The 13349-nt window shown below is 33.0% G+C and overlaps 2 protein-coding genes across 2 annotated transcripts; both read left to right on the forward strand.

Annotated features, from left to right (window-relative positions):
- Positions 1-4199: 4199 nt before the first annotated feature.
- LOC125827054 (L-lactate dehydrogenase B-like) lies at positions 4200-6444 on the forward strand. Its single transcript, XM_049506412.1, has 2 exons — positions 4200-4833; positions 5815-6444. The coding sequence occupies exons 1-2, from the start codon at positions 4225-4227 to the stop codon at positions 6256-6258; spliced, it is 1053 nt and encodes a 350-aa protein (XP_049362369.1). The 5' UTR covers positions 4200-4224; the 3' UTR covers positions 6259-6444.
- A 790-nt stretch (positions 6445-7234) lies between these two features.
- On the forward strand, positions 7235-12249 carry LOC125826874 (NADH dehydrogenase [ubiquinone] 1 beta subcomplex subunit 8, mitochondrial). The gene is made up of 4 exons (XM_049506215.1): positions 7235-7500; positions 7624-7710; positions 8206-8301; positions 12007-12249. Exons 1-4 carry the CDS (start codon positions 7363-7365, stop codon positions 12061-12063), a joined length of 378 nt encoding a protein of 125 aa, XP_049362172.1. The 5' UTR covers positions 7235-7362; the 3' UTR covers positions 12064-12249.
- The last annotated feature ends 1100 nt before the right edge of the window (positions 12250-13349 follow it).

Raw genomic sequence — 13349 nt, forward strand, 5'->3', positions numbered from 1 at the left:
CGAATTCATGGTGCATACGTTTACCGTGGGACTTAATTACCCCAATACCTTATGGTACCAAGTAACAATTAACGATAGCCACATTGCACCATATGTATATTTTCTCGAAGGCACCCCTCCTTCAAAAGAATTTGCGGCATGTCAACCCTTAGTACGATTCTTGACTTTATATTGAGTTAAATCACATGTTCACAACTTATGTGCCCCAGTCGATTCCTTTTTGAAACTATAGTTATGTATCTTAATTTAAACAATCTAAATATATATTTGTCATATTACGTAAGTTTTTATTTATTTTGTTATTACTTGGCACCTCATACTTACCTATAACTAAAGTCTAAAAATTAGTATAGTAATATTATAAAGGAAAGACGAGAGACATCTTTGCCATCAATTGATAGATTACTGTAAAAGATTTAATTAAGTTACGCTGAAAATAAGTGGAAATAATATTTAATTATTCATCCTCCTAAAATAATATATAAAAAAGATCGTTTTATTATAGCATTACCATTAATTTCCTTTTAATAGTCTAATTATGTCTAAAATTATTTCACCAATTTTCTTCAAGGAGACAATATCAATGTGCAAGAGAGAGTTCTATAACCCAAACGGACCCTTAAATTTGGAAATATGTTTAATTTGCATTATTTTGTTTACATCTCGAAAAGGTGAAAACAATGACCATTTTTTATGATCTTTTAGCTGGAAAAGAAAAGCAAAGGTATAGAGGTCATGAAGGAGATCCTAGCTAGTCACGTTTACGATAGCTAGCGGAGAGGCAGGTTTAGAATTTGAAGATCAATTATGGATCACCATAGAAATAGGTGTGTCTTAGTGAAAATGATGTCACACAACACCACTTCATCTGGAAATTTTATTTTATAAATACTCAAAGAACTAATGTTCAAACATATTGATATTGATATTAATTGAAGGAATGATCAAGGCAAAGAAGAAAATAGTGGAGACAGGCGCGATCCATGATGGGTTTCGAGAAAAAAAAAACCTTCGCTTTGTTGGGTATTATTTGCCGTGAGTTTCTTACTATAAATAGGTTTTCTTTTTAAAAAAAGGTTTAGGATTGGCTAGTCCTAGGAAAAGTTTAGAACTCTATAAATAGAGACTTGTTTCTTCTAACATAATCAACATTGATAATGTAGTCCTAGGAGCTTTGAGAGTTTTGGTTAGGGGAGCATTTGTGGGACACACGTTTGATATGTTATCACTTGTGTGGACCTCCCATGTATTCTGAGTGAATTGATTGAAGTTATTTTTCTCTATATTTTTCTCTCATATTTATATAGTGGATTGCTCATCTCCTTTGTGGATGTAGGTCGGTTGACCGAACCACATTAAATCTTTGTGTCTTTTGATATATTTCTCTTTTGTCTTCTTAGTCATGATCTTTCGAGGTTTATTTTGCTAGCTTTTGCATTATACCTAATTATTTTGGTCCTAACAGGCTTTAGGCTTTTTGACAAACCATGGATTTTTATTTTTATTTTACTGATACCGCTGACAGAAACAATGCAAAACAACGGCCTAGTTTTAATTAATCAGTGGGCATAATATTCTATAATAATGTTACTGTACAAAAGCAACTTCTACTACTTTTTCATGGTTGAATTTTACGAAAAACACATATTAATAAACCGTGTTTATAAAGGAAAATTAAATAATTAATCGTAATTCCAATGTACGCTAGCTAGCTATTTTGATTTTCTCCACACTTGTTTTTTTTCTTTAGTCATCAATATTTCTTATAAGCACTGCTCTAATTTGACCATTGTGTGCCTAATATGCTGCTATTTTAACATGTAATGAGGTAATGGGCCTTATAATATAAAAATGGTTTATAATGAGTGTTATTATGTTAATAAATGACATAGGATAAAACTGTTGAGAATTGGAATGTTCTGATTTATTTTTATTTTACACTCCCTCCTTTCCATTTTATGTGAGATAGTTTGACTCTGGCACAAATTTTAAGAAAGAAATGAAGAGTTTTAAAACTTGTAACCTAAAATGAATAATAAAAATTTGTATAACTATAAATTAATTCATTAAAGGTAAAATTGATATTTTAAAATCAAATTGTTACTTAATATAGAGGCGTGTCATTTTTTTGAGACCGACTAAAAAGAATAATAAATCATATAAATCTAAACAGAGGAAGTAAGAGACATGGGCATATTAAGAGGGACATTGAGAATATGTATGTACTATTATAAAGAGGTGAATCTAGGATATAAATCTTAATATGAATACAACTTATTATTCGAATATAGTCACACTTAGGGGTGTGCAAAAACCGATTTAACCAATAAATCGAACCGAAAAAAACACTATTGGTTTATTGATATTGGGTTATTGGGCTAACGGTTTTTAAACGGTTTTGCAAAATTTTTTATTGGGTTATTGGTTCGGTTTCCGATTTTATAATTTTTGTTAATGGTTAAACCGATAACCCAATAAGACTATACTAAATTTACTAGTCTTATTGTTAATGGTTAAACGATTGTTACTTTCACACTTTTTGTTAATGGTTAAACGATTGTTACTTTCACACTTTTTCCTTTGAATGTGTCTAGTGTCTAAACTTGCAAGAAAAATGATTGTTACTTTTATGATTATTACTTTCATGCCAAATGTTGGAAAAATCATATGGTATTTTCTTATTGGTTAAACTGAAAATCGAACCGTTAAGTACCATAAACCGATTAACCAAAAACCGATAAGAAATATGTTATTGGTTTGGTTATCGGTTTGAAGTATTTACAAACCGAAAACCGAAAACCGATAACCGAACCAATAACACCTAAAACCGAACCGAACCGACCGATGCGCACCCCTAGTCACACTCAAAAAGAAAACTTCTCGAATAAAATGATTTTCTTGTGAAATAAGTAGACCTCTTTTACGTATTTGACGTGATTTTTCTAGAATTGGGTAGCAACAAATCTATTTTACTTTTCTAGATAGTCGTCTTTATTTAGCTTACCCCACCATTTGAAAACTCGCTGCATTATTCTTTACTAATTTGTTTTTTGTGCCAATAGTACAAAAAAATTTTACATTATGAGATTAGATTAACTACAACAATGGATAATACCTATTGATAGTTAACTCTGCACAATATCACTACATATTAATAATGTCATTTCATAATACATCTTATTATAAACACATTATGATATTCGTTCATTACATATATTATCTAAAAAAGTGAATAAATACATGTTTTTGCCTTTCTGTCAACTCGTTTGCTTATTAGTTAATATATTTAACTCAACAAAGTTAATAGTTAAAGTAATAGATGTACAAATCTATAGCCAACCCTGAAACCACCCCTAGTTTTGAAGCATTAAACATGGAACAAATTAATGGCCGCATTATAAGTTATCAAATGAAAAAATGCACCGTCTCAATTTTTAAGTCTTTAAAATCCCACCAATTGTTATATTATATTACATGTAAGCTTTATTTTCTTTACTAAAATTAGACCTGATATTTTGACTACCCGTAAAAACTCAACTCAATTGAAAAGATATCACAATACTCCCTTCGTTTTAACGCATTGGAAAATTTTAATTAGAGATTTATTTTATTCAACTAATCTTATTAATAATACTTTGAATTTTAAATTTGATCATATCGTTATTTAATACTAAGGATAGTATGAAAAAAAGAAATACTAATAAACCTTTTTGATTTGCTAAAATTAAGTAGCCGAAAGTCTCTTTTCCTTCGGTTAGTTCTTAGTTCTCACCTATAATGAAAATTTTGGACTAGTGCATCTCGAAGTAAAATAGCCGTTTCCAAGTACATTTTCGCATAAACAATGAATCCACTAAAATGAATGAGCTTTTTATCACTGTTCTTTTAGGTATAATTACGTCTATTTTCCTTATCAATTTTTCTATCCTATTTAGTTTCGAAAACTTTCACAAAATAAAAACGGACAACATCGTTGTAATTATAAATAATATACTTACTATTTTTTTTTGATATAGAGATCAAAAAAAAATTGTTTTTTTTTTTTTCCAATGCTTCTCGGAAGATTGACCGTTGAAAAATCCAATACATTGCACCAACTTTCCCATTATTTTGTTCTCTTTCCCTCGCCAATCTCTCTATATAACTACACCATTTGCCTCCTTCATTCACCAAAAACCTTAATTTCTCTACTAGAAAATACACAATACAATATTACAATTAATCATGCAAAAGAGTACTTCATCTTCATCACTTGGCCCTGGTGGTCTAGACTTAAGCCAAGTTTTTTTCAAGTCAATTTCCAATGCTGCCCCTCCTTCACCCACAAAACGCCACACCAAAATCTCCGTCATCGGCGTTGGAAACGTCGGTATGGCAATTGCACAAACAATCCTAACACAAGACCTAGTCGACGAGCTTGCACTCGTCGACACAAAATCCGACAAGCTTCGAGGAGAAATGCTGGATCTTCAGCACGCGGCAGCGTTTCTGCCGCGTACGAAGATCAACGCATCGACTGATTACTTGGTTACTTCCGGATCGGATCTTTGTATTGTAACTGCAGGTGCCCGACAGAATACGGGTGAGAGTAGGTTGAATTTGTTGCAGAGGAATGTGGCTCTGTTTAAGAATATTGTTCCGCCGTTGGTGAAGTATTCGCCGGAGACTACGCTTCTAGTAGTTTCGAATCCGGTCGATGTGCTGACGTATGTTGCTTGGAAATTGTCTGGGTTTCCGTCGAATCGGGTTATCGGGTCGGGAACGAATTTGGATTCCTCTAGATTTCGGTTTTTGATTGCGGATCATCTTGATGTTAATGCCCAGGATGTCCAGGTTAGTGCTTCATTTTCCAACTACTTAATTTAAATTTCTATTTTTGTTTTTAGAAATGGCTTATGTTACCAGCTCCGTTTCATTTCAATTGTCTTAGTTTGACTGATTGTGAAATTTAAGAAATTAAAGAAAGACTTTATGAATTTGGTATGTTTAAACTAAAAATTTATATAATGCGTTAAAATGCATTTTGAATATTGTGTCTTCAATATTGTCATAGAATGTTGTAAGTGAAAAATTACTGTAAATATAGAAATTGACATTCCTATACGAAAATATAAGAAGATCTAGTTGTTGCTTTTCTTAAATTAGTTGTCACATTTCGCTTTTTGAGAGTTAATCTAACTAAATTACACTTCTCGAGAGTTTAATCTAACTAAATTTTAAAGCTATATTAGATTAGATTAATTCAATATTTCAAAATTAAAATTAAAGTATTTAAAAAATATACAAAAGTATTACAAACTGCAATGCTCTCATAGCAATATAATGATGAAGAAATAAGTGTCAAAAGTTCATGTTGTTTGGCTCTAAAAAGTGAAATTGTGACAAAGATTTAGAAATAGAGGGAATAGTTAAAAATATACTTTCTTGTTTCACGTCTATCAAGAAAAATAAGAGTAAATAAAAGGTATTCCCTCCATCCGATATTACTAAAGAGAATTATTTTTGGATGGAGGGAGTTAGGGAGTAAACAAGACACTTACATTGAAATAGAAGGCATCCTATTTCCCAAGTAGGAAGGGAAAAAAACTCCTATTTTCCGAGTTCGACAGATAGAAATGAGCTAACACATTACAACAACATACGTAGTGTAAATCCACAATATAGTAATTGAAATTTGATCTTCCCATTGAATTTACAAAGCATTTGAGTCGAATTTAACATCTGATTAATACCACTAGAATATAAGTATCTTATGTTCTGTGTGTATTGTTTAAGTGAAAGTAATGTACTTATCTGATATTTATATATTTCTAGGCATACATTGTTGGAGAGCATGGTGATAGCTCAGTGGCACTTTGGTCAGGCATTAGTGTAGGAGGAGTGCCAGTCCTCAGTTTCCTTGAGAGGCAACAAATTGCTTTGGAAAAAGAGACACTGGAAAAAATCCACCAAGAAGTTGTGCACAGTGCATATGAAGTGATTAGTTTGAAAGGTTACACATCATGGGCAATTGGCTACTCTGTTGCTAACTTGGCTCGAACAATCCTTCGCGATCAAAGAAGGATTCATCCTGTTTCGGTTCTTGCAAAGGGATTCTATGGCATTGATGGTGGCGATGTGTTTTTGAGCTTGCCTGCACAGCTTGGTAGAAGTGGGGTTTTGGGCGTGACGAATGTGCATCTTACTGATGAAGAAATTGAGCAACTTAGGAACTCTGCTAAGACTATTTTGGAAGTGCAGAGTCAGTTGGGAATTTGAAAAAATAGCACTAGCAGTTTGTTGAATTTTGTTTTGTTTGTAATATCCTTATAGCAGTTAGTCATATGACATATTGGCTACCTGCTAGCTAGTGCTCTGTGGTGCTAACTTTGAAATAAATTGTAACAGAACCTCTTATGCCACTTTATAGAAATTTGATTTTATCATACTTCTAAGTTCTAAGTTCTAAGTTCATATGCTTTGTATTTTGAGCGACTTTTTGAGATAATTATCATTAATTGAGTGACTTTTGTTTTACTAAATAAAGTTGGATGACTTTTTGAGAAAATAATTATTAGCTGATTAGTGACCATTTGAAAAATTATCTATATATACTTGTCATTGAACAACTTGTTATGATTTAAAAGTTACTTTTAAATTAGCAGAGGCATTTTGCTCTAGTTAAAGTAAAGGGAATTAAGATAAATGCATCCTAATCATCATTTGTAAATATAAATATCTTCAAGAGTATTAGTCCACTCAATGGCGGAGCCAAAATTTTCAATAAGAGGTTCAAAATCTGAAGAAATAAACACACGATGTAGCTGAAGGGGGTTCGGCATCTACTATATATACCTAAAAAAATATTTTAACCATGTAAAAATAATATAATTTTCCGTCGAAGAGGGTTCGGATGAACCCCTAAAGATATGGTGGCTCCGCCACTGAGTCCACCTCTAGCAAAGGCACATCAATTCCTATGGAGATTCAAGATTATGAATTCTTATAACAACCTCAAGTTCATTCATATTAATATTACAATAATAATCAAGTTTACGTTCAAATATTTATATATATTTAGCGAATTTCTTAATATATATACAAGTTTGGACAAAAATTATAGAGTTTACATTCAAAATGTTTTTTTAAAAACATTTGGGACGATTTTGTGTACACTAGTAAACTTTGGTGCTGTTAATGGAAGTCACACTTAGAAGTAGGATCAAAAGATAAAATAGAGAAACTACTAAACGACGTCGTTTGGGTTCATTGCCTAAGTACAGTAACACAATCTCTACTAGGTAAAGAACATTGAACTGAATCACAAATCGTTGAATTCCGAAGAACTATTGGCGAGATACGAGCGATTCCGATCATCGGAAAATGGCCGGAAGATTGAGTAATGTAGCTACTCGCATAATGGGCGGAAACGGTGTCGTCGCCCGGTCCGTCGCATCCTCTCTTCGAACACGCGCCGGCATGGGCCTTCCCGTCGGTAAACATATTGTGCCTGATAAGCCGGTAATGCCTATAGTATAAATACATACAGTACTTAATACGTCCTTAGGTTCCATTTGTTTTTTTTTTTTAAATTTGATTGGCAAACCCTAATTTAGTTTTAATTTTGTTTCGTTGTGATTGTAGCTTCATGTGAATGATGAACTTACATGGGACAATGGTACTCCTTTTCCCGAGCCTTGTATCGATCGCATAGCAGATACCGTTGGAAAGGTTAGATTTTTTGTTCTAATTTAATATTTGTTGTTAAATCCCCATTTCATTTTCTATCGTTTACAATTTTTCATTTTTCGTCAAATTAGGTTCAATGTTAATTGTAGATTTGCTTGATGTTAGAAAGGTTTGATATTCTGATTAGGATCCCTATTTGAATCCCATGTTTATTCTTTTACAATTTTTATTTTTGATAGTAGATTAAATCATGAAGATTTTATATCTGTTGGAAAGGTTAGATTTTTTGGCTCAAGATTTGTATACGAATCCCCAATTCATTGTTTCACCCTTTAGTTTGTACGTCAAATTAATTATAATCTGGAACTTGAAGACTTCTATATGTGAAATTTTAGGATTTTGTATCTGTTGGAAAGGGGATTAGTATTTGAATTATCTTCATGGCTTTTACAGTTCACGATTTCAAGTTTTTCATTTTTGCTAGTCAAGTTATTTATATAAGATAATTGAAGATTCTTGAACTGCTTTTAATGTCAGTATGAAGCATTGGCTTGGTTGTGCGGTGGGTTGAGTTGTTTTGTGGGGATTGGACTGTTAGCTGTTTGGAATGATAAAGCCTCCAAAATTCCATTTGTAAGTCTACATTTATTGAATTCCAATTCTATTTTTCCTTTATTAGTGTGAATCAGTTATGCTTTGTTGACATACTTATCAAAAAAAGAATGTTATGCTTTGATGACTTTACTGTACATGTTGTCCAGATGCGAGTTGCATTTTGTTGTGTGTGTTTTTACTATGGACGGACTTGTATGTTGTTTACTGTGTCGATTTGTGGTAAAGTTACTTTAAGCTGTTTGTTGATCTTAGTGTTGGACGAATACTAAACAACTCCTTTTTCTTTTTCTTTTTTTTTTGATAAAACTAAAGAACTCCTTTTTCTTTTGGTTGAGTAAAGGGTAACTTTACTAAAAAACTCTTTTGTGGCTGTGGTTTCTTTATTCTGTGGCTAAATGACCAGCATCATGTGGATTATATTAGAGTTTGTTATGTGATCTTCTCCTTATTGGCTGGAAAAGGTTCTGTTGAAATATTGAGGTACTATAACAGAATGATGTGATGCTAGGATCGAAAATCAAGCAAAGAGTATTACTTGTTCTTGGCCAAAGTATCCACACACTTTGTCTTACCAAACTTGAAAAATGCGCAGTTCCCAACTACCACATCAGAGCATCTGCCTGATTCTCCGGTCTATAACCCTGTCAATTCTTACGTCCGCCTCCTGGTGCACATGCGCCTTAAGCTGAACCATCAGTGATGAGGAGGATTGCCGGAGGTTTTACCACCTATAGTCAATCCAGTAATCCACCACTAGTTATAATGCCTTTGGTTATTTCTTAAAAAGAAAAGGCCGTCTCCGGTAGGATGGTGAAAATGTCTAGTACTTCAAGTATCAGTAGAGGTAGTATCTTCATTTTTTCTATGCACCACCTTAAGGATTTTCCTTTTCTTAACCTAAATTGCTTCCTAATTCTGGGGCTGCAAGCACTAGTAGCTTGTGGTTAGAATTCTTCACCTGAATTTGTTCAATTAGAGCTTTCTATCCTACATTGTTTTTCCATGGCAATTTTCCTCATTGCTCCTTTCGTGTTTGGTATGAAGAAAAATGTTTTCGGAAAGCGTCTTCCTATGTTCTCCTGTTTGGTAGTGTTAAATACTTAGGAAGATGTTTTCCTAAGAAGAATCTTTTCCTAAGATTAGTAGATATACCTTGTACTGGTTCGGTCAAATTTTTTTTTTCATCCTCTGGATGCTGTTTTAGTGAAATCCCGTTTTCTTCACCAAAGTTTATGTTTACTCGGTTAGATTATAGGTCATTGAAGAAGCCTAAGTTTTTACTCAATTAAATGTATTTCGTTTCCATGATGAAGTGCTAAAAGATGAGAAATGTTTGCTGAAAGAATATACAAAGAAACGTCTTGCATCATATCCTTTGTTTAATTTATATTGTGCAGTAAATTCAAGGCTAGATGCTCTATACTAATACTAGTCATGCGCTAGCTTTATCGACAATTTTGTTGTATTCATTAAGTTGTTTGCTGTTGATTTTGATTTGCTGAAAGAAGCTCATTAGCTTATTGTTTTAGAGAACAAATCTCTGTGTTCAATATGTCATAAGGTACTAGTTGGAGTTTAAGGGTGTGCGTTTGCAGGATTGAAGAAAGTTCTATCCTGAAAATGGGAAAGGGTCAAAAATACCAGCAACGTATTGAAAATGACTTAAAATTTCCCTCCTACCTACCTATTGAACCAGAGTTACCCTTAGCATTAAATTCAAGCTTAAAATTGCCCCTTGTAACGGAAGCAAATATGGAATATATGGTCTTTTTATTTAAATATGTGGCATTAATTTATTGGTCCATATGTAGTTACTAGTTAGATCCAATCTATTTACCACCCAACCCATGAACCCGAACCCATTTTAAAAAGACCCGCACCACTTCATCCTCTTGATTCTCTCGATGACGAAGACTTAATCACCTTGCTGCCAGCATCATACCCATGATAATATGAAGGAACACCAGCAATGCCACTCAAGCATTGAACTTGAGCATGGTTGCCTAATCCCGTACTGCTGTATAACTAAATGCCTAATTGTCTTTGATGCTGAAAGAGACTGACATTTTGGAAAGAACTACAACAAATCAAAAGTTTCTCTGTTTTTTTTCCCCACTCTTCTGATGCAATTACAATTGAAGGCAGAACCATTGGGATGCCTTCATAGTGACAAAATATCAAAATCTCTTGAATGATGAATGGATTCTTAACCTGATGGAAATATAATTGAGTTGATTATAAAATAGGAAAAAAGAACAAAAATCTTGAAGGTGGATTTGTAACATAACCCTAATTGAAGAAAATGACTAAGAAGAAGAATGTACCTGTGGATAATTCAATAGAGAGTTTAGGTGGAGAAACGAAGAAAGGGGGGAGGTTCCATTTGAATATAAAGATTTGGGAAGCAAAACAAATTATAGAAGGCCATAGGAGGTATTAATAATTTATTTATATACTCGTCAAATTATTTCTGAGTATACAGATTTCAAAGAGTTCTTTGATATGCATCATCTTGGTCTGAGGTGAATGAAGAGGATGAAGTTGTGGGGGTCTTCTAAAAACATGTTTGGATTAATGGGTTAGGTTGTGAATGAATTGGCTAATTATATGTGGATCAACAAATCAATACCTCATATTTAATTTTCATATTTTCCACATCTGTTCCGTTAAAAGGAGGGGGTGATTTGAGGCTTAAATTCAACGTCAAGGGCAATTTCGGTCCAATAGGTGGAAAGAGGGTAATTTTAAGCCATATTCAATATGCCAAGGACATCTTTGACCCTTTCCCATTCTAAAAGATAAAGGTGAGAGCATTTAGAATCAAGGAAGAGACCAAACTGTTTCACTCACCTAGAATGATATAGTAGAAATTTTAGATTCTATTATTTTTGGGCATGACGATTCACTGTCTGAATGAGGCTATGTTAATGTACAATGGATACCGGTTGTTGCTGACCTATTGTGCTTATCACATAAACTTTTCATTCAAGTGATTAAAATGGTTTCAGAAGTCAAGATTTCAGAGTGACGGATGTGAACTAGAGTTCCCTTCTTTGGAATCTAATTCCTTAAATCATTTCTACAACATGGACTGCTCTTGGCTTTTATTTAGAGCAGCTGATGATTTGACACTACACTCACTAGTTAGTTCCACAGGCTGTACTAGAAGTGTATGATACTGTCTAGATGTTTCAAAAGCTGTATCGTAGTAACTGTCTGTAACATACTGATTATATTTATCATTTGCTTATTTCCAAATCACCTGGGCGGGAATGTCATTCGAGATTGTGCTTTAAGCTGTACTGGCACTTATCAATATCCTTAGTCACAAGAGAAACATTTTAGAGAGGTAGAAATGACTTTCACCTTACTAGTGGGCAAAAGTGATTGAATCACCCCCTACTTCCTTTGTGGGTGATGTGAAATGGGTACGGGTAGGACACTTGGTCTCTCTCTCCTTCCTTGCAAGGTGCAATTAGAGCTGCCTTTCAGTAAGCAATGCTCACCTTTACCACAATCACTACTTCTGAGCAATCCAATTATCAAATATAAATACTCCCTCCAGTGATTACATACTGTGTCAACCTGCCTTTACTTTTATATTTAGTCGGTCCTAACTGCTTGCAACCCCTCGTCGTTTGATCATCATACAACTTGTGCTTTTAATTTTCCCCATCATCTTCATTTTTATTGACTAACCTTTTCTGTTTTTGGTATGAGCAGACACCAAAGGTCTATCCATATGACAACTTAAGAGTGGAGCTCGGAGGAGAACCTTGAGCTTGAATCTAGTTGCAGTTGAATCCACAAATGTGTTTCCTGCTTTTCTTCTAATGTATAATCAACTATAAGGCTTGAAACAGTGCAAAATAAATCTTGGTTCGACGTTTGCAACCAACAAACTTACATTACTTTGCTTTTGTCGCATTTCTGCTGAATCTTTTCATATCTGAGAGTTTGATTTGGCTAGTTCTGAGATATTAGTCATAAACTTATAAGGTTAGTAGATTGACAGTCTTTTTGAGATCAAACAATTATTATTGAAATTGTTGCTTTTCCATGGTTACTACGATAAAATCTTTTCCTCACCTCTTGTTTTTGACCAATTCATGTACATGTTCAAATTAACATGACATGTGGTATTGGAAATGTCATTATAAATCATAAGGGAGACTGAGAATCATCGATTATGATAAATTCTGCCTAATCTATAGATTCTGCCTGCATTCGGTTTAAGGAGGGTAGAATGTTACACAGATTTTACTAGAGAGAGACTGGTTTTTGAAAGAAAATTTGGATTTGGCTCCCCTCCATTATCCCTTCTCTCCATTTCGTCAAGTGCATATCTAGATGAGAGACATGTGTTCTATTTAAATTTTAAAGGTCAAGATTATACTACATTAATAAATATTATAACCATAGTTAAGTCAACCAATTTTGGAAAACTACTCCCTAAATGTGTTAAGAACAAGATATTTTCTATAAATTTTGATATTCATTAATTTCATTTTATATTTTTGTATTTAAATATTAAATTATATGATTTTTAAGGTGAGAATCAACTAAACAATTTTTTGTGATAATAAACTTTGTTCTTAAAATATTCTATATGCTGAGAAACGAAAAAAAGGAGGTGAATAAATTATCAATGTAGGCAAAAACATTAAAATAAAAGAGTGGGAAATAAAACAAAACGAGAAATTATTAGAATTACAAATGTGAAATATCAAAATTACCATACTTTAGTAAGAGGAGAAAGTGTGGCTACGTACTGTGTTTGAAGGGGGAAAAGAAATATGTTTTAAAATTTGTTTGTTGGGAATAAAAGAAAATTTTAATATTTGAATATAAAAATATAAGATGAAATTAATGAATATCAAAATTTATAGAAAATATCTTGTTTTTATCATATTTAGGGAGTAGTTTTTCAAAATTGGTTGACTTAACTATGATTATAATATTTGTTAATGTAGTATAATCTTGACCTTTAAAATTTAAATAAGACGCATGTCTCTCATTTAGATGTGCACTTGACGAAATAGAGAGAAGAGGTAATGGAGAGGAGC

Source organism: Solanum verrucosum, unplaced genomic scaffold (assembly GCF_900185275.1).
Source record: "Solanum verrucosum unplaced genomic scaffold, falcon-dt-bn FXZP01000060.1, whole genome shotgun sequence".
NCBI classification, from domain to species: Eukaryota; Viridiplantae; Streptophyta; class Magnoliopsida; order Solanales; family Solanaceae; genus Solanum; species Solanum verrucosum.